This window comes from Phocoena phocoena, chromosome 1, assembly GCF_963924675.1.
Source record: "Phocoena phocoena chromosome 1, mPhoPho1.1, whole genome shotgun sequence".
Classification (NCBI taxonomy): Eukaryota; Metazoa; Chordata; class Mammalia; order Artiodactyla; family Phocoenidae; genus Phocoena; species Phocoena phocoena.
The window spans coordinates 136,745,114-136,767,233 of NC_089219.1; the positions used below are offsets into that span (position 1 = coordinate 136,745,114).

Sequence of the window (22,120 nt, forward strand, 5' to 3'; positions counted from 1 at the left end):
CCTTAGCACAGTACTCTGTAGAAAGTAGGTTTTCAATAAATACTAAGTATTTGATTGTTCTGTCAGTGAACTATCTGAAGTAATGCTAGGAATAGGAAACTTATTATTAAATTTAATTCTGTAGATAAACTAAGATTTTCAGGTCCAACTGAGTCTTGGGGGTCTGGATCCAGCATAAGAAAAATTAAGAATTATTGGTAACAGTATTGAGGATTTCCTGTCTTCTCTGGGTTGAGTCATGGTTCCAGAATCTTACGCACAGTTAAGGTACCAAGGTATGGTGCTGTTGGGAGCTGGATGCCACGGTCTACAGGAGTTGCTGCCAAGAGTCTACCATTCTTCCATCATCAAAGAGTCTACAAATAATAACTGCTGGAGAGGGTGTGGAGTAAAGAGAACCCTCCTACACTGTTGGTGGGAATGTAAATTGGTGCAGCCACTATGGAGAACAGTATGGAGGTTCCTTAAAAAACTAAAAATAGAGCTACCATATGATCCTGTAACACCATTTCCCACTCCTGGGCATATATCTGGAGAAAACCATAATTTAAAAAGATACATGCACCCCAATGTTCCCAGCAGCACTATTTACAATTATTGAGACATGGAAGCAACCTAAATGTCCATCAACAGATGAATAAAGATGTGGGGTGTGTGTGTGTGTGTGTGTGTGTGTGTGTGTGTGTAATGGAATATTACTCAGCCATAAAAAAGAATGAAATAATGCCATTTGCAGCAACATGGATGGAGCTAGAGATTATCATACGAAGTGAAGTAAGTCAGACAGAGAAAGACAAATACCATATGGTATCACTTATATGCAGAATCTAAAAAAAGGATACAAAGGAACTTATTTACAAAACAGAAATAGACTCACAGACGTAGAAAACAAACTTATATAACCAAAGGGGAAACGGGTGGAGGGATAAATTAGGGATTTGGGATTAACAGATACACACTACTATACATAAAACAGATAAACAAGGACCTACTGTATAGTACAGGGAACTATATTCAATAGCTTACTATAACCTATAACGGAAAAGAATCTGAAAAAGAAGATATCTATATCTATATCTACATCTGAATCACTTTGCTGTACACCTGAAACATTGTAAATCAACTCTACTTCAATAAAAAAAAAAAGAGTCTACCATTCTAGTCTATACTTGGTAAAGGCCCAGCAATCTCTTTTGCAGCTGCTCCTGGTTCTGTCTTCCTAGGCACACCATGCAGTTATTTTCTCTCTGTGGTTGTGCCTCCTTCCTGGGAGCCTAGCCCTCTCTTGCTGTCTTTTTTCTCCTGACAACCTTTACCTCCAGTAGAGGGGAATTGTTACGGAAGGCAGCAGGGTATAGTGCTGAGCTGAGAGGAGTCCTCACTCCTTCTCCTATTCTTCTTCTTTTTTTGACCCTGATTGCCCTTTCACCCAAGGTTGAGGCTTTTTTGTACAATAAAAGTCAGAAAGACTCATAGCCTATGCCTGTTTTCCATCATGCATCACCCCTGTCCTGAGGAAATAATTGCAGAATCCCTACTGGCATGAATTAAGAGGAAGGGGAAAGGGGAAAAAACACATGGAAAAAAAAAAAAGCCAACAGTAGATGTTGATAACTAAGAGTACTGTCTCGGTCGTGGTTGTCCCCTAGTCTTTGGACATCCTCAAAATTGTGAGAATTAAAGGACAAGGTACTGTACGTATAAGGGGTTTAGAATAATGTTTGTTACATGGACAGTGAGTGCTTAATAAATGTTAGTTATTATTATCCAGGGCTCCTCTACTCAGGGAAGGACCTTGGTTAGTGTCCCAAATCAGGTCCTCCAGGACAATCACTCCCACGCTCAAAGTAGTGCCAACCTGTGTGTGTGATCTATTCTCCATTCTCCTCGAGGACAGTCAGCCTGGATGCGGGATCCACGTCTGGTCTCCCTGAGGGTAGGGATCCAACCGTAACTCTAGAAGATTCTCTTTCCTCCCAACATTGGTTACCCTTTCAACCCCACTCCTAATCTCCAGGAAGCTCAGTCACAAGTCCAGCTGGTACCCACAATCCTGGTTTGGGCCCAGGTGTTGTTGCTGGCCTTTCTGGTAGCCCCGGGACTAGATAATTACATTGAAATTCAGAAGCAGCATGCAATTCTTGGCACTGACGTCTTTAATTAAATTCAACAAGCATTTATTGAGCACCTAGAGCATGTAAAATAGGATTCCTTTAAATACATGTGGCCCTTAACTATTTAGCCTGTTTTAGTTACTCAGTTTGGATTAATGTTGATCCATCATTGAGGGTTTTATGAAGAATAAATATCAAATGGAAAAACGTTTGCACAAATCTTTTTTTTTAAATATAGTTATTTATTTTATTTATTTTTGGTTGTCTTGGTTGCTGCTTTCTCTAGTTGTGGCGAGCAGGTGCTACTCTTCGTGTGGTGCGTGGGCTTCTCATTGTGGTGGCTTCTCTTGTTGCAGAGCACAGGCTCTAGGTGCATAAGCTTCAGTAGTTGTGGCACGAAGGCTCAGTAGTTGCCGCCCACTGGCTTAGTTGTTCCGAGCTTTGGAGATTTTCCTGGACCAGGGCTCGAACATGTGTCTCCTGAATTGGCAGGCAGATTCTTAACCACTGCGCCACCACAGAAGCCCTGCACAAATCTTTGAAAATATAAACGTCTTGTGTGGATTATTGTTGCTACAGTATTAATATTAATTGCAATAACAGCACTGCTGCTTCCCAGGCTGGCGGTAAAGAGCAGCTGTAAGGCCCACAGGCGCCAGACGTAGGAGGTCAAGGGAGGTGCCTTCAGCACGTCCGGCCCAGAAGGGGCGGAGCCTTGAGGAATGTACGCAAAGCCCGCCCCTTACTCCGCCCCCTTCGTCGGTGCGCGTAGGCGGTTACCATGGCGATGACGTATAGAGGGCGGGGCGGGGCGGGGCTATGGAGAGGAGGAGGAAGATGGCGGGAGGGCGGCTCTGAGGAGACCTCGGCGGCGGCGGAGGAGGAGAGAAGCGCATCGCCGCGCCGCGCCGGGGCCCATGTGGGGAGGAGTCGGAGTCGCTGTTGCCGCCGCCGCCGCCGCCTGTAACTGCTGGATCCGAGTGGGAGTGAGGGGGAGACGGCAGGATGAAGTTCGCCGAGCACCTCTCCGCGCACATCACTCCCGAGTGGAGGAAGCAATACATCCAGTACGAGGTACCGGCAGCGGCCGGGTAGTGGGAGGACTCGGAGGGGCCACCATCTCGCCAGTCCCGACCTCCACCGCCGCCTTCCGCTCCTGCTGCTTCCCCGCGGACTTTGACCCGGTGCGGCGGGGAGCCACTGCGGCATCCCCGCCGCGGCCGGCCCCCTCCGGGCCCCGCTGACCTTCCCCTCCCCCGCAGCCCCGCTGCCGCCGGAGTAACGGATATGCGGGCGGCGGACCGGGAGGGACGGCACAGCCGGTCGGGGCTGGGGAATGGTGGTGGGAGGGCGAGCCGCAGGTGGGGGAGTCGGGGTGTAAGGGTAGCCTGGGGTCGCGGCGGTTCCGCGCTAATCCCCTCCTCCCGCTCACCCTGACCTCTGGTTCCCACCCTGGGCGAGCGCCCCCTCGCCAAGGTTAGGTCTTGTTTCTCTCTGCTCACCTCTCACCAAGGAATCCTTCTCTTCCCAGATAAGCCCCTCTAGTGATTTCCTTCATTCCACAGAGCCCTTCAGCTTTCCCCCACTTGCCCACTGTTGACAAAGGCTTTGTAACAGCGTTGAAACTTGATTTAAATGTGTATCACACATGCGGTGGTTACAGTATGCAAACGTATCGTAATCAACTATTTTGTTTTGATAAAAAGACGGTGATTCGTTTTTTCACTAATTTAATGAAGTATATAAAGTAGTCATATCTTTGGTTTTGGCTCTTCTGTTGTTTTGGAATGGAGTGAAGGGGAAGAGGAAGGAAGAAAGAGAAGGGAATTATTAAAATTTTAAGGTTTTCTTTCCTAAAATTTTTGTTAGCTAGGGAGAAAAGTACCATCTTGTAAAACAATGTACTTTGAAAACATACCTGTGTTATTACAGAAATCATGGCCCTCCTCACCCTTAATTTCTGTGATAACAGCTCCTGAAGGGTATTTAATAGATAGTGATAAGGAACCTTGCACTAATAAAAAGAAAAGTGAAGATAACGAGCTCATTTATATTTTCAGAAGCCAAGATAACTGAAGGGCTTTAAGCATTGCAATAGGTTATTCTCAGTGGCTGGCAGTTCAGCTCCTGGATAGAGAAAGACTTAATCTGTAACCTCCAGGAATTCACATCTATGTTATGTGCAGGAACAAAGAGTATAAAATCAATATGAACACAAATATTCTAGCTAGGTTTTATAAATTGAGATATTTCGATTTTCTATTTAATTTCTGTTTTAAGTTCATTGATAGGATGTTTAGGCAACAACGCGGGTTTATTTATTCGTATAACAGTTGTAATAATTGAAGAAAAGGAAAGGGATGTAAGTAGGTTAAACAACCTTGAAGATTGTAAAATAAATTCACCTTGTAACATACAGTATTTGAGTATTGCCAGAAGTGAAAGGCCTAAAATTATGAATGCTTTCTTTTCACTTAATTTTCTTGTAGTGTTTTGTGGCTACATTTTGTAAGAATGAAATAAGGGATTAGCTTTTCAGCCTGTAGAGTTTTTGATTTATTGTTTCTAATAACATTTGGTCAGTTTTAAAACCTTGGCTAGAGTCCAGATGATGGTTTTTATTGAAAGGAAGGTATTGGTCTTTCATCTTTCTAGTAGTAATTTTCAGCACCACTGCTAGTTCTTCATAGAACACAGCATGCTGAAGCAACATCTTATACTTGTTATATAGTATGGAATGCTTCATTTGGGGAGAAGTAATAGTGGCTGATTGTATGCTATGATTCATTTTAAGTATTACAGCACTTAACTGTTTCATAGAACTGTATTAATCTGGAATACAGTTTCTGGGGCTGGAAGGAGAAGCATAAGATTTAGTTTGAAGATGAAATTACCTCTTGATTTATAATGTCAGCTTTGTGGCTGGAGTCATTCTGGGACTCTTCATTCACATACTCCATTTGGACATTAGTCCTAAATGGTTACTTTAGTTTGGTCAGAGAGGAGAGGAACACATTTCATATGTGTGACTGCATTATCTTTCCTAGGCCAATTAGAAATTATTTTTTGAAAAATTCATTAACTGTTGAAATTTTATTCTGCAGAGGGTCCCTACTATGTGACTCCTGTTGTGGAAAAGCTCATTGTTTGGTAGGCAAAATTAATAAGGAGCACTTTTCTTTGTGAATTGGAGCCATTAAAGACATTTTTTATAGGGTTGGGGTCTGTGTGTTGTATACTGTTTCTCAAGAGCTGGTGCTGTTCCTTTAAAAATAGTTAAAGGGGCATAAATAAGTGTCTTTAGAGTCTAGGAATTTTGGCAGCTTAAAACTTTGGGGAAAAAAGGACATCATAAAAGATGTTAGCATTTGCTAGAGAAAAGAACCTTCTCATAATGCAGTAACATGTTTCTCATATGTGAAGATGATGCTCTTGAAACACTTAGTAGACCAGACACTTGAATTTGTTTTTCAAGTACTGGTGATGAAATTTGGGTGTATTACTCCTGATTTCTTGTGTAGGCTGCTTTCTAGTGCTGTGAACGACTATGAACTGTTCAGCTTCTTTGGTTTTATGTCATTTTGCTATATTAAATTTTACTTGAAATAAGCAGAGAATTAGGTTGAAGCTGAAAATGTTGTTTTACATCTCTGATTATATGTATTATTGTGTACACACGGTCATACAATAAGTGCTAGTTCTTGTACATGTTCATCATGAGGCCATGGGGACAGTCTTTTTGCCTTTCCAGGGTTCTTTCCTCTTTCATAAAATAAGACTATAGGGCCAGAGCTTTTCAAGTTCTGTTGTAGTTCATAGGTTTTTTGTATTTTTAAAAATTAATTTAATTTATTTAGTGGCTGCGTTGGGTCTTAGCCTCTGTGTGCGGGCCCCCTCTAGCTGCGATGTGCAGCTTCATTGCGGTGCGTGAGCCTTTCATTGTGGTGGCTTCTCTTGTTGCGGAGCACGGGCTCCAGGCACGTGCCCTCAGTAGTTGTGGATTGCGGGCTCCAGAGAAAGGACTCCGCAGTTGTGGCGCACGGCCTCAGTTGCTCCGCGGCATGTGGGATCTTCCCAGACCAGGGCTTGAACCCGTGTCCCCTGCATTGGCAGGCGGATTCTTAACCACTGCACTACCAGGGAAGTCCCAGTTCATAGGTTTTTTTTTTTTTGCGGTACGCGGGCCTCTCACTGCTGTGGCCTCTCCCGCCGTGGAGCACAGGCTCTGGATGCGCAGGCCCAGCGGCCATGGCTCACGGGCCCAGCCGCTCCGCGGCATGTGGGATCCTCCCGGACCGGGGCATGAACCCGTGTCCCCTGCATCGGCAGGCGGACTCTCAACCACTGCGCCACCAGGGAAGCCCACCCCCATAGGTTTTTGATTTAACTTTTAATGGATTTCATTTTTTGGATTGTTAAAATTATTGTTAGTGATCCATCAGTATCCTGAAAATTATCAGTTTCTAATTTAAAAATGAATTGTAGCGTTCACAGACTTGGTCTTCATAGGCAGAATAACAGAGCATAAAAGAATAGAGCAACATGGAGAAACCATATAAAGAAAATCAGTTTGATCCATTTGTGAATAGTTTTTACAAACAACAAACACAAATGGGAAGAGACTACTATCCCTGTTTCCAATAATCTATTTGAGTGTAAATCTTGGCATATAGGATAAGACATCAATAAAGCTTTATAAGAGTACTTTTTTTTCTTTTAATTTATTTATTTTTGGCTGCGTTGGGTCTTTGTTGCTGCATGCGGGCTTTCTCTGGTTGCCGTGAGTGGGGGCTACTCTTTGTCGTGGTGTGTGGGCTTCTCATTGCAGTGGCTTCTCTTGTTGCAGAGCACAGCCTCTAGGCACGCAGACTTAAGTAGTTGTGGCTCGCGGTCTCCAGAGCACAGGCTCAGTAGCTGTGGCGCACGGGCTTAGTTGCTCCGCAGCATGTGGGATCTTCCTGGACCAGGGCTCGAACCCGTGTCCCCTGCGTTGGCAGGTGGATTCTTAACCACTGCGCCACCAGGGAAGCCCCAAAGAATACTTTGTAAAGTTTAGTATCAGTGATTGTATATTTTAGAGTTCTGTAATTGATTAATCAAAATTAATTTAGACCAGTTTCAACCAAATAGGCTAGTATGACCATGTTAATATTTTACAGAATATTAGCAAAAGAAGCAAATATATTTGGTGCCTTAGGCTGCTGACTTGTATTTTCTTCCCTAGGGTCCTGTGCTGCTTTGGTTTCTCAGGAACCAGGAATGGTTTTTTCAGTGTACGCTGTAGTTTTGTAAGGTACTAAAATAATGAGGTATCTAAATTTCAGGACTTTAGAGTTAAAAGGGAATTGAGAGATTATCTGCCTCCTTGTTTTTTTTTCAGGCAAGGAAACTAAGGTCCAGAAAGGTTAAGTTATTTATTTGTCCAGGATCATATATAGATAGCTAGTCTCTTGAGCACTGATGTGTTAGCATTGGGAGTCAGTTCACCCAGACTGTGTGACCCTGACGAAATCACTTCCTCTTTCTGGGCGTTAGGTTCTTCATCTGTAAAGTGAGAGAACTGGACTTGATGGTTTCTAAGCTCACAGCCCTCTATTTTCTAAGGACCCATATAGCTCCAAATTTCTGTACATTTTTATGGTTTCATTATGTTTTACATATGAAGAGGACAGAACTTAAAGCATTACTATTAATATCATCCTTTTAAATTAATAGTCTCCTTTCAAATAATTTAAATGATATTTTAATCTGGAATTAAATTGGACTGGAAAGCTGACCCAGTGAAGCTTTTATTTAACTTAAGTAAAAAGTGATGGTTATAGTTTAAGTTTTTGTTGCGAGATTTGGGAAGGGATTTTCCATAAACTGCATATCCCTTATTTTCAAGTGTAAGGAAACATTGCCATAACATTATTGTGATTTTCATTTATAGAACTCTCCCATGAGAACACTTGTGTTGCAGGCTTCGATTTCCCAAAGGTATTATGTTGATTAGTTACGGTTAACTTGCCTTGCTGGAACTTGTTTGAAATTTCCAGTTTGGCCACCCGATGGGGCACAAACCACACTTCTTCTTTTAGGCACTTTGGCAAATGAAAGTACAATATAGCATATTTAAAATAACATTTGTAAATGAGTATGGCAGTAAGATGCCTGGCATATACAAATGTTTCTTAAGTGAGTGAATGAATGTTGTATAAAACAGGAAGTTATTACTGTTCTTTATTATCTTTGTATAATAAAGTACGTTAGGTTAAGTGTCCTGGAAAGATTATACTTGTCCATCCATCCCTGAAGGTTGGTTTTGGATCAGTTTTTGAGTGAAGGCCCAGATCCTAAGAACGTAAGACTCTTATTTGACCCGAGGTGACCATGGAAAATCAGTCCTGACTTCAAATCCAGTCCTAATCTGAAAAGCATTTGAGACTGATTGAGTTGTGCTGGCTAGATGTTGCAAGTATATTTGCATCATAGCCCCCAAAGGAGAGTACCCAACACTCCCATGGAGTAAGAGAAGGTAGTTTTAGAAGGCTTGATTATATTCATTTTTATGCATATGACAAGAAGAAATGAAATTTTACTTACATTGAATAAATGGATTGATGCAATGACCTTTTTTAGGAGGTAGTCTGAGGGAAAGAGAGACAAGAATTGCTAATAGTTTTCTCACTTGTTTGTTCACTTTCAGCAAATAGCAATTAATCCAGTTTATGGGTGCATAGTTAAGATGAATTTATGGATATTATTTAGTTTTGACTAAACTAACTCTTATAAAATGGATGTGACTTAAAAAGACTCTTGTAAAGAAGCCTCAAAAGCAGTACCAGCTATAACAGCATAATGCAAGCACATGTGAACAACAAGAAAATGGCAGAGCTGACAATTCTACTTCTAGTACTAGCTTTTTGTCAGCCAAATTACAGAAAAAAACAATGGTACTTTAATAGACCTGACAAGACGTTTGCCAAAAAGTTTCAAAATAATTAAGATAATTCTTTGAAATAAGATTTTACATCCTTTGTCATCCACAGTGAACACCCTAAATATATGTTATGTATTAGTTTTCTGCCTTTGTGAGGTCTGTTTTCCAGCTTATAGCCATTATAATCAAGTTTCAAAATTACGTGAATCCTGAAGTTTGAACTAGGCCTTTGAGATACTAAAAACTAAGATTTTAAAAAGTAGTGTACTTTTTCTGTTAGGTTGTTCTTTAAAAGTATTGTTATTGATAATTTCTTAAGAGAAATTAAAAATATTTTCACATTATTCACAAATGAAAGTTTAAATTATTTATTTTATTATTGTCTCATCTTTTAAAACTTCCACTTAAAAAAGTTCTGAGTTTTATAATGTACACAATTGTAGAAGGAGATAATTTGTAAACAAAGGTACATATATTGGAGGCGCATAGTAAACTTTTTTTTTTTTTTTTTTTTTGCGGTATGCGGGCCTCTCACTGCTGTGGCCTCTCCCGTTGCGGAGCACAGGCTCCAGATGCGCAGGCCCAGCGGCCATGGCTCAAGGGCCCAGCCGCTCTGCGGCATGCGGGATCCTCCCGGACCGGGGCACGAACCTGTGTCCCCTGCATCAGCAGGCGGACTCTCAACCACTGCACCACCAGGGAAGCCCCCCCTTTTTTTTAATAGTGATATGACATAAAAAAGTTTGGAAGATTTTTCTCAAGTTGTATAGCTTAACTGCAGGTGGTTTGTGGGTTGCTTGGTATTTAATTGGCCTTTGGAATTGAGAGATTGTCAGAATTCACTAGGATTCTTGCCCAGTTGTATTTTCCTTTTCAGTTCTTCCCCTTACCTAGTAAATGCTAAAAGAAGCCAAGTAGGGCCTTCCCTTGTGGTCCAGTGGTTGAGACTTCACCATCCAGTGCAGGGGGTGTGGGTTCGATCCCTGGTCAGGGAGCTAAGGTCCCACATGCCTCACGGCCAAAAAAAAAAAACATAAAACAGAAGCAGTATTGTAACAAATTCGATAAAGACTTTAAAAAAAATGGTCCACATTAAAAAAAAAATCTTTAAAAGAAGCCAAGTAGACAATGTTCATGAACAAATGCTTTAAAAAATTATTCATTCATTCAACAAATATTTATAGGGGCTCTATTATGTCCTATAGGCTATTAGATTTGTCATTAAATTCTAGCTCTTTTGTTGTCTTAAACATAGAAAAAAACAAAAAGCAGTATTTTATTTTTTATAAATTTATTTATTTTTGGCTGCATTGGGTCTTCGTTGCTGCGTGCGATTTCTCTAGTTGCGGTGAGCGGGGGCTACTGTTCATTGCAGTGCGTGGGCTTCTCATTGTGGTGGCTTCTCTTGTTGTGGAGCGTGGGCTCTAGGTGTGTGGGCTTCAGTAGTTGTGGCACATGGGCTCAGTAGTTGTGGCTTGCGGGCTCTAGAGTGCAGACTCAGTAGTTGTGGTGCACGGGCTTACTTGTTCCGTGGCATGTGAGATCTTCCTGGACCAGGGGTCGAACCCGTGTCCCTTGCATTGGCAGGCAGATTCTTATCCACTGTGCCACCAGGGAAGTCCCAATAAACAGTATTCCTGTGTGTGTGTGTGTGTGTGTGTGTGTGTGTGTGTGTGTGTGTGTATGTATGTGTGTGTTTGGTTTTATATTTTAGTCAGCATAGTGCTTTCAAAATTAAAAATGGTGTAGAAAGGGAAAATTGTAGATTGTGGACTTGGAACATGGTGAAATTTGGATCACTTGTGTAAATAATATGGATTCATAATATGGATGAATTCTCCCTGGCTTTTCAAACGTTTTATGTTATATGCCTTTAAATTTAATTTGTTTATAGGAAGAAATTTGGTTACCTGTTTCTTCCCATTACTAGGCAGGTGTGGTATCTATGGGGACTGATCAAAAAATCCTTAAAAAGTTGTTTATTATAGGTCAGAGGAAAGTTTAATTAACCTGCTGTAAGCATAACTTACAATTTTCATATTGTCTGTAACAGGAGGGACAGTATGTTGATTAAGAAAACATAGTCATTCCTTATTGAAGATGACCTGCAGTATTTGGAAAGACTGTAGACCATGAATAAGATGTAAGTCCTTAGACCCAGTTCTGTCACTGAATAGTCATAAATAATTAGTGAACAAGTGTTTTTTTTGAAGATTGAAGGGTGAAATGTAATCATACAGGAAAATGAGAAGCTTTTAGATTATTGTGTGAATTACTTATTTAAGCTAAATTGGTAAAGTTGTAATTCACAGTAATCCAAGTGCTTTGTGTGCTTTTTCTATACCTAAGAGAAGTCCTTTAACTCTTTGGTCTTGGGACCATTTGAAGCTCTTAAAAATTATTGAGGATTTCAATGTCTATTGATAATATGCTACATTAGAAATTAAAACTAAGAAATGTCTGAAACACAAGAGTATACAAGCACACCTCTACTAGCCATCAGAGACATGACATCACATTTCATTTAGCCTCTGGAAAACTCCACTGTGTACTCATGAAAGAATGAGAGTGAAAAAAGCACATGAAGTTGTAGTATTATTATGAAAATAGTTTTGACCTTTTGGCTCCCCTGAAAGGGTTTCTGAGAGTTGCTGCCTTAGAGCACAGGACTCCTTTCAGAACGTTTGGAGATGGCCTGAGAAAAAGCTCTCTAGTCTTAGGAAGCACATAAGAGGATAAAGGAAATCCCATAAGTGAGGATTCTCTGGATATCCCCCCTGCACAGGATGATAGAGAAAAGAAAGTTGTCTTTCCTGAGATTCCCACTTTCATTCTCTCTTCTTTGAATTGAATTAGTGGAAATGTGGTCATTTTGTCATTAAGGAGAAAGGAATTAACATTTATTGACCAGTTAGGAACCAGATGTCATCAGTATGTTACTTCATTTAATCTTCACAACAGTTTTGTGAGATAGATGATTTATTATCTCCATTTTACTGATGAGGAAACCCAGGCTTAGAGAGACTAGTCAATTTGTTCATGCCACACATCTAGTAAGTAGTAGAGCCAGAATTTGAAATCAAATTTGTCACACTTTGGAACTCTTGCTTTTTTATATGCGAATTGTAAATAACAGTGGTGGCAGTAACAGTGCCAGTAACAGTAGCAGTAGCAGGAACAACAGCTGTTATTTATTTTATTTTATTTTTATTTTTGTGGTATGCGGGCCTCTCACCGCTTCGGCCTCTCCCGTTGCGGAGCACAGGCTCTGGACGCGCAGGCCCAGCTGCCAAGGCTCACGGACACAGCCGCCCCGCGGCATGTGGGATCCTCCCAGACCGGGGTACGAACCCATGTCCCCTGCATCGGCAGGCGGACTCCCAACCACTGCGCCACCAGGGAAGCCCCATCAGCTGTTATTTTTTGAGTGCTTATTTTGTCAGTCACTGTGACATTACTTTAAAAACGTTTTCTCTTTATAGCAAGCTGTTTAGGTAGGTTGTTATGTTAGTTCTGTTTGTAGATGGGGAACCTGAGTCTTAGAGCCATTAAGTAACTGATTATGTTGAAACTGCTAATTGTGGTTAGCAGAGATGAGACTGAAATAGCCCCTGCTTTTAATTCCTACATCATACTGCTTTATGAAAAATAAATAAATCCATCCATTTATACCTAAGTACATTTAGGTGTAGTCTTACCTGTTCTCCAGCACCTGCTGAAGTAATGGCTGGTCTATTTTTAGTCCCAGGTCTCAGTCTACATGGTTTGGAGGTAATAGAGTATGGTCTGGAGGTCAGAGTTCACCTGTGTTAATTTATTTTTTCCTCAAGATTATCAGTGTAACTATTATGAGGTAGGCAGCTGTTAAATAGAGGACCTTATAAAGATGAGCCATAAGAAAAAAATAATGAGATATAATGATAAGTGTAAGAAGAGGAAGATAAAGAACAGCGGATATAGCTGTTGCTCTGCCACAGTCGTGGCTTTTGGCTTTTAGATCATTCCATAGATCGTGGAATGTTAGACCTGTAAGGAATTTCAGATATTAATTAAGTCCAATTCCCTTTTTTACTTGAGTGGGAAATGAGGTCCAGAGAGGTTGTGATTCAAGGACACATGGCTTGGTTAAGTGGCTGAGTGAACACAATCACCCTGATTCATTTTATTGTTTAACTATTTTGCATCATATGCTTATATGTCAATAACGCATACAGAGAAGAAACTCTGAAGCCAGACTGCCTAGGTTCATATTCCATCTGGACAGTTTACTAGCTGAGTGACCTCAGGCAAGTCATTCTACCTCTCTGTGCTTCAGTTTCCTTATTTGTATAATCGGGACAGTAATAGTAGTTACAGCACTTTTTAAAAACATCTTTATTGGAGTATAATTGCTTTACAATGTTGTGTTAGTTTCTTCTGTATAACAAAGTGAATCAGCTATAGGTATACATATATCCCCATATCCCCTCCCTCTTGAGCCTCCCTCCCACCCTCCCTATCCCACCCCTCTAAGTGGTCACAAAGCACTGAGCTGATCTCCCTGGGCTATGTGGCTGCTTCCCACTAGCTATCTATTTTACATTTGGTAGAGTATATTTGTCCATGCCACTCTCTCACTTTGTCCCAGCTTACCGTTCCCCCTCCCCATGTCCTCAAGTCCATTCTCTAAGTCTGTGTCTTTATTCCTGTCCTGCCCCTATGTTCTTCAGAACCATTTTTTTTAATTCCATATATATGTGTTAGCATATGGTATTTGTTTTTCTCTTTCTGACCTACTTCACTCTAGTTACAGGACTTTTGTGAGGATTATATGAATTAAAATATGAAAAGTGCTTAGACAATGCCTATACCTATATTTGCTATTAAAATTATTTAGTTAACGCTAGGTTAACAGTATCTTTGTGAGGGAAACTGAGCCTCAAATTTTGTCCCTCTGGGCTTGTCCAGTTCATATTTTCTTGGAAAATGGCTTTGTTGATTTTAGGTATTACTCCTGTTATCTGTGATATTTTTATTAATAAATTGTCCTTTTTATATACAGTAAGAAATTCAGGTGGGAACAATTATATGGTTTTGAAATAAATTAGTTCTCCTTGGTTACTTGTAACTTGCATTCATTTCAGTTATAGACTGTGCCTTCATATTCTTCTCTTTTTTAAAAATTGGGGTGAAATTCACATGTGCATTCCTAAGTATGTTTGAATAGCTTAAGTGAATCCTTTGAGTTTTCAGAGACTATCTAGTTTTAGTTCTTTTCACTTCTGTAATGGAAATTTAATTTTTAATACTAGAATTAGTTTTAGAGTTGAAAAAGCCCTTCTCAAGCCCTCTGTTTCACAGATGAATAAATCATAAATCGAGGACAGAAAGGCCAAGATAATGTGGTCAGTCTCACAACTAGCTGATAGGAGAGCCTGGAATAAAAGTATTGACCTCCTGCTCACTGCTATACCTTGCTGAGGCTTATCACTGCCATATAAACATTTCTTTACTTTTAATTTTAAGAATAAATTTTCTTTGTAAGAGCCCATATAAATTTAAATGTTCTTGTTAATGATTACTTAAATACTCTGTTAATAACATTTATCTGAACCTAATCCATTAGTTCACATTAACGACCTCAAATAGTTTGTGTGTGTGTCAGTTAAAAGACTAAGTAAGTTAAGAGACTCAAACCTTAAAAATGTTGTTTACTCAACTACAGAAAATTAGCTATTGCCCCATCTAGGTAGAAACCTATTGTAGGTGAGGAGACAGGACTGAGGAATTATGGTAAGGCTTGAGGAGTTAGGTAGAGATGAGAGCAAGACTCAGGAAAGTTGAAAAATCATTTGGGCATTTCTCTGTAGCATATCTGTTTGAATGTTAACACAGGTTACATGTACATGAAGAGCACCTCCCCTCCTCCCTGCCCCCCATCTCCCCATCTCTTATAACATGCTGCCAAGCCAAAGTCAGGGCACATCTGACTAGAGGAGATTAGAATATGTATTAAACCAATTCGTTAAGTATTCATGAGTGTCCCCTTCCTTTTTTTAAAAAAATAATAAAACAATGATGATGATAATAACAGCCAATGTTTATTGAGTGTTTCCATTGTGCCAGGCATTTTACATTTAATCCTTACTCTCTAAGGTAGGTTTTGTTATCCCTGTTTTAAGAAGTGGCTGAGCCTTGGATTGAGTAGACTGCCCAAGGTCACATAGGTAGTGAATGGTTAAAACCAGAATTCAGACACAGGTTTGTCTTATTTCAGAACCTGGATTCTTTTTTGTAAGTTTATTTACTTATTTCTTTTTGGCTGTGTTGCGTCTTCATTGCTGCGTGCGGGCTTTCTCTAGTTTCAGTGAGCAGGGGCTACTCTTCGTTGAGGTGTTTGGGGTTCTCGTTGCGGTGGCTTCTCTTGTTGTGGAGCACGAGCTCTAGGTGTGTGGGCTTCCGTAGTTGTGGCTCGTGGGTTTTAGAGCGCAGGCTCAGTTGTTGTGGTGCACGGGCTTAGCTGCTCTGCAGCATGTGGGGTCTTCCAGACAAGGGCTCGAGCCTTTGTCCCCTGCATTAGCAGGCAGATTCTTAACCACTGCGCCACCAGGGAAGCCCCAGAACCTGGATTCTTAACATGGTGTTACATGGTCAGGATCACGCAAGGGACTGGTGAGGTAAAAATAGGTAAGCCCCTGTCCTAGAGGAGCTCATAACTTGGGTGGTCTCCTAATCGTAGTATATTGTGATTATGTTGTAGAGGAATGGCCAATTGATTTTGCTCTGGAGATCAAAGGTATTTATCTTAAAAGCTTTCACAGAGGTAGTGTTTGAACTGGGTACTTAGAGATTGAGTAGGGTTTGATGACATGGTGAAGAGGGGACAGGGCACTGGCGTCATTCTAGGCAGATAGGGTAAAATTGAACAAAGGCATAGATGGGTGGAAGTATCCAAACATATTAGTGAAATCTGGTTTAGTGGGTATGTTGGAGAGGTGATAGTGTGATTTGGAAAGGTGGACTGGGAGGGATCGAGGGGTGAAGGGCCTCAAATACCATGCTGAGGTGTTTAAATGTTTCTTGTTGTGAACCATTAAGGATTTTTTTTTTTTTTTTAATTTTTATTTATTTATTTTTGGCTGTGTTGGCTCTTCGTTTCTCTGCGAGGGCTTTCCCTAATTGCGGCAAGTGGGGGCCACTCCTCATCGCAGTGCGCAGGCCTCTCACTATCGTGGCCTCTCCCATTGCGGGGCACAGGCTCCAGACGCGCAGGCTCAGTAATTGTGACTCACGGGGCTAGTTGCTCTGCGGCATGTGGGATCTTCCCAGACCAGGGCTCGAACCCGTGTCCTCTGCATTGGCAGGCGGATTCTTAACCACTGCGCCACCAGGGAAGCCCCATTAAGGATTTTAAAGAAGAGACTGGGGAGAAGGATCAGTGCAAAGTGAGAGTGTAGTTTAGATCCTAGAGGATGTGTTGGAGAGACCAAGACCAAAGACAGGAAAACCAAATAGTATAGCCAAAAATAGTAAGAGCTTGAATTAATACCTTATTTAATCAATTTTCCCACACTTTAACGTCTGAAATCAGGATACGTCTCATAATTAATTGTCATAGATTAATTGGCGGACTTTTTTTTTCATTCTTAGAAGCACATAAAATAATGGCGTATATTACCATTAGTGGCATCTTAGATTTGATTGATTGATCATGTTAGACTTATTGAAAGCCTACTGTGTGTCAGGCAGAGTCATAGATACCTGTTAGTATCCAGCATCTGGCAGTGTCTGGCATATTTAGAAACTTTAAAAGCAACAACAAAACAAAATGTAACTGAAAGGCTATGGGATCTGCCTGAGATGTCATTAAGGGATAAGAAGGAGAGATTCAGAAGAGCATGATTGAAGGCAGTGAATGGAGAAAATAAGAAAAGTTCATTATCCCCTACAGAGTGTGGCTAAAGCTCTGGAAATGAATTACTTTGGTATCAATTTAGAGAAGTTGGTCTTATTCTTTTAGTTTTGTTTATTCAGTGAATGCAGAGTTAGGCCTTTAACTTAGTTTTATGTAATACGCTCAAATGTGATCATTCATGACAAAATTGAGATGATATTCTTTCTCCTGTCTTTCCAGTATTTGTATAATAGCAGGTAACAAAACTGTTGATAAGCAGGTGAGTCACCACCTCTCATCACAGAGTTCAAACATTTTTTGATTAAGCCTTTCTTTTTTTTTTCTTTTTTTTTTTTTTGCAGTATGCGGGCCTCTCACTGTTGTGGCCTCTCCCATTGCGGAGCACAGGCTCAGCGGCCATGGCTCACGGGCCTAGCCGCTTCGCGGCATGTGGAATCTTCCCGGACTGCAGCACGAACCCGTGTCCCCTGCATTGGCAGGCGGACTCTCAACCGCTGCGCCACCAGGGAAGCCCAACCCTTTCTTTTTGAGTAGAATAAGCTTGTTTGAAATATGAGTAATTTCAAATTATGCTGCCATTAGTTATTTGCTAAAGAGGATTGCAAAATCTTTTTTCTAAGATTTGTTTGCTTAGTATCATGGACTTTCAAAAATTCAGTTCCTGATAGATTCAGAAATTAGAAAATGGATTGATTTAGAGACCACTGAAATTGAAATTGTAATAATCCCATGAGCTTGGGCAAGTCATTTAGACTTTCTGTGCCACAATTCTCTTATCCTTAAACTGGGGATAATGATAATTTTTACTTTGGAGGATCATGTGAAATGAAATGAGTCAATCATTGGAAAACAGGACAGGAGGTGTAATAGTTACTACACATAGTTAAGTATTATATAAGTATTAGCCATTATTACATAGCTGTCCCTAGGGGTTTGAAACTAACAGTTGAGCAGCATCTTATTTGATTTATTTACTCTTGACACAGTTGGGGAGAAGGGGTCAGTGAAACTGTAACTAGGAAAAGACAACTTAGACTGTTTATTCAATTACTGGACAAATGGAAGTTGAAAGAATTTTACCTTTTTAAAAAAGGCTAGTATTTCATAGAACAGAAAGTTTATGTTACTACTTGTTAATGGTTATTTATGAAAGAAAAAAAAGGTTAATGTATACATTTTTGAAAGTTTCTTTGGTTTCGGTAGAGATGAAAAACTGGGAAGAAAATTGGTAACTTTTTCCTTTTTCTTTTGCACTTTTGTTGTACAGCCTTATTAGAATTTCTGAATTGATTTGTAAGCATAATGTATTAGAGAAGAAAATGTTTTAGGGAAAGAAATTACTATCAAATGCAGAATTTTGAAATTCCTCCTTGACCCTTCTTACTTCCATTTTAGAGACAATGTTATTTAATATGATAGGTTTTATGTAAGGAAGACTTATTAAGCCATTTTTTTGTTTCTTTTTGTTTTAAATAAATTTATTTTATTTATTTATTTTTGGCTGCACTGGGTCTTTGTTGCTGTGCGTGGGCTTTCTCTAGTTGTGGCGAGCGGGGGCTGCTCTTCATTGTGGTGCGGGGGCTTCTCATTGCAGTGGCTTCTCTTGTGGAGCGCGGGCTTCAGTAGTTGTGGCACACGGGCTCAGTAGTTGTGGCTCGCGGGCTCTAGAGTGCAGGCTCAGTAGTTGTGGCACACGGGCTTAGTTGCTCCGCGGCATGTGGGATCTTCCCAGACCAGGGCTCGAACCCGTGTCCCCTGCATTGGCCGGTGGATTCTTAACCACTGTGCCACCAGGGAAGCCCTAAACCATTGTTTAAACAACTTTATGTTTAAAAAATTTTAGCAGTGATATCAATAATTAATAATAATAATTTAATGCATATTTTGTGAACCTGCCCTGTTAAACACATAGTATCCTATTAAAGTAACATCTACCTTCTTGGGATTGACCTATATACACTAATGTGTATAAAATGGATAACTAATAAGAACCTGCTGTATAAAAAATTAAATAAAATTCAAAAATTCAAAAAAAAAAGCAACACCTCCCTTCCAAGTTGTGTAATTGCAAGCATACACAATATTTTAGTAGTTAGATCTCTTTTTTTCTCATTAGTATTTGAAATTAGGGGCTTCCCTGGTGGCGCAGTGGTTGAGAGTCCGCCTGCCGATGCAGAGGACATGGGTTCGTGCCCCGGTCCGGGAGGATCCCGCATGCCGCGGAGCGGCTGGGCCCGTGAGCCATGGCCGCTGAGCCTGCCCGTCCGGAGCCTGTGCTCCACAACGGGACAGGCCATGACAGTGAGAGGCCCGCATACCGCAAAAAAAAAAAAAAAATAAAGATATTATTGGTAAAGGTAAAGTAATACCATTAAACTTTTTTTTTGGCTGCGCCGTGCGGCATGTGGTATCTTACTTCCCTGACCTGGGATCAAACGTGTGCCCCCTGCATTGGGAGTATGGAGTCTTAAGCACTGGGCCACCAGGGAAGTCCCTATTAAACATGTTTTAACGTATCTCTTTTTATTGCTTAGCACAGTGATTTAGGTAGGTGCTTCGATATTTATACTTTAAATAACAGAAGTTGGATGAGTTGCCAGATATAGGGGTTGAAGGAGGGAAGAATTTAATATTGATATAATGGTTTAAACCTAGGGAAACTGGTAGAGGATAGCTACTTATGGGGGTGGTAAATTCATGAAATTAGATCTTAAGTATGCTGATTTCATACACAAAATGTCTGTATGTAGAGATAAGTACTAGCTGGAATTTGAAAAATTGTATCAAAGATAAGATTTATTACAGTTGAGATAGTAATTAAAGAATTAATTCACTAAGGGAAAGTATGTAATGCAGAAAAATAGAGACATAGAGGAAATCTTGGAAAAAACGTCATAAGAGTTAAGGGTCTTAAGGGTAAATGGACTATCAGCAGTGACATACTTTGTAGACAGGTTCATGAGAATGAGGATTAAGGATAGGCCTTTGGATTTGATAAACCTTGCTCATTAGTGAATTCTGAGCATAAATTGTCTTCTGCTAACTTTATTCCAGGTTTTAAGAGGTTAAAGTCATTGAGACAACATATGTGTACTTTTCATTTGAGAAATTTGTCTGTTAACAGAGTGAGGAAAATAGGATAGAACCTTTAGGAATGAGTAGGATAAAGTAACATTCTTTGGAGGATATATGGGATCCATTCATCTTGAAGGCAGAAGAGAAAGTAGCTTAATTTTATCTAAATTTTTTGCTTTAATTGCATTTCCCTCATTTATTGGCTGTGGACTTTTAAACAGTTATTTTATTTCTCTGAACCTCACTTTTCTTGCATGCAAAATGGGGATAATATTTACCTTTTAAGATTATTATGAGAATTAGCTATAATAATATATGAAAGTGCCAGCAAGGGCCTGACCTATAGAAGATACTTTTCAATAAAGTATAGCTGTTAATTTCTGTCTTCATTAAAAATAAGCCATAAGAGTAACTTTTATTCATTTATTCAGCAGATGTTTATTTTAGGGTGCTGGTACTCAATCTTTTAGTATAACAAGACTCTTTCAACGTCATGAAATTTCTTGGAAACCAAATGATGGTAGCTGGACTTTTAGAATCCATTGCTTGAGAAACCACATTTTGACCAAATGAATTACTGCATTTTGTAGATTCTAAGATGCACATTCCTTGTTCCACATTCCTACACCTTTGAAATTGAGATTCATTTTACAGATGTCACATAGTTAATTGGTAATGTTTTTCTTTCTTAATGGTACGTAAAATAATGGTGCAGTGATACATAAATTAATGGTGTGTCTTAACAATTGATGGTATCTTAGACTCGATGAAATATGGTAGTATTTTATTAAGTACAAATACCTTCATGTATTTTGACAAGTAGTAATGTATTTGTGGGAAACATTATTTAGCCTATAGAGAATACCTAGTTTATAAGGTTTTACAGTATTGAAATTGGAGCTATGAAGTGGTCTGAGGCTGATGGATTAGAAACCATTTTTATAAGTGTACAGGTGTATTGCAGAACCTTTGGGTTCCTTTTTTTGTTTTCTTTCAGATAAACGGGCAAACTAAGAACAGAGTGAGAATTTTATGTTGCTATACTATTATATTTGGTCAAAATTCAACACGTTTTACCAACCTGTGTAAACCTTATATATTAAAGAGGGCTGGAAGCCAAACACACTAAGAACTTTTCTTGTGGCTAGTAAATGAAAGAGGTTTGAATCTTATGTAGAAATAAAAGATAATGAAAATTAGGAAAAATAAGAAATGACTTTGCATTTTGATATTTCATGAAACTGGAAATGCTATAAAATAATTCAATAAAAATAACATAGTTACTTAAAAAATTAACTGATGTGCTCATTTTGGATATTTAGGCTTTGTGTTACAAAGTCTGTGCAATTGACAAATGTACTTTGAACTTGTACTGTGCTAGATGCTGTGGCCCCTAAGAATTGAAGTGAGACTGCTCTCTGCCCTCAGAGAATTTACAGTTGTTACCATAGTAAATGTAAGAATGAGCCATACAGATTTAATTAGTTATAAAAGAGCATTTGTTATCAGCTTTATTTTATTGTCAGAATAGGATCCTTAGACAAGGAGGATGCTGATTTAATCTATCAGATTTATTCCGTCCCAGCTCAGAAGTGCAGCTATGTGACTTCTCAAGGGCATTCAAGGGTATAAGTTAAATTACAGTATTGGTGGCTGTGGCTTATGGGAATGCAGTTTTGCTTGTTATTGCTAAATAAATCACTTACTTGAAATTGTCATAGTTTTCCTTTCCATAGTTTTTGTATCTTTATAGGAATAAAAATTTTAGGTACTTTGATCAAGACAAGCCAGAGATGTTGGTTATGATCTAATAACATTACATTCTGTGATATAAAAATGTTTTTCAAATCTAGCCTCATGTATTAATTATCTATTGCTCTATAACAAACTACCTAAAACTGCTGAAACAATAAGAAACATTAATTGTCTTACACTCTTGCTGTGTGTAAAGAGTTTGGAAACAGCTTAACTGGGTGATTCTGGCTAAGGATATTTTGTGAGGTTGTCGTCAAGATGCCAGTCAAGGCTGCAGTCATCTCAAGGCTTGCCTGGGGCTGGATCCGATTCTAGAATGGCACACTTGAATGGTTGACAAATTTGTGCTGGCTTTTTTCA

General features: G+C 39.8%; 1 protein-coding gene across 2 annotated transcripts in view; it reads left to right on the forward strand.

The window, feature by feature from the left end:
* Positions 1 to 3,119: 3,119 nt before the first annotated feature.
* XPR1 (xenotropic and polytropic retrovirus receptor 1) overlaps positions 3,120 to 22,120 on the forward strand; it is a 191,224-nt gene continuing 172,223 nt past the window's right edge. For both annotated transcript variants that reach the window (XM_065873063.1, XM_065873064.1), the window contains exon 1: positions 3,120 to 3,188. In XM_065873063.1, coding sequence (XP_065729135.1) covers positions 3,120 to 3,188 — 69 coding nt within the window. The remainder of the gene's footprint in view (positions 3,189 to 22,120) is intronic.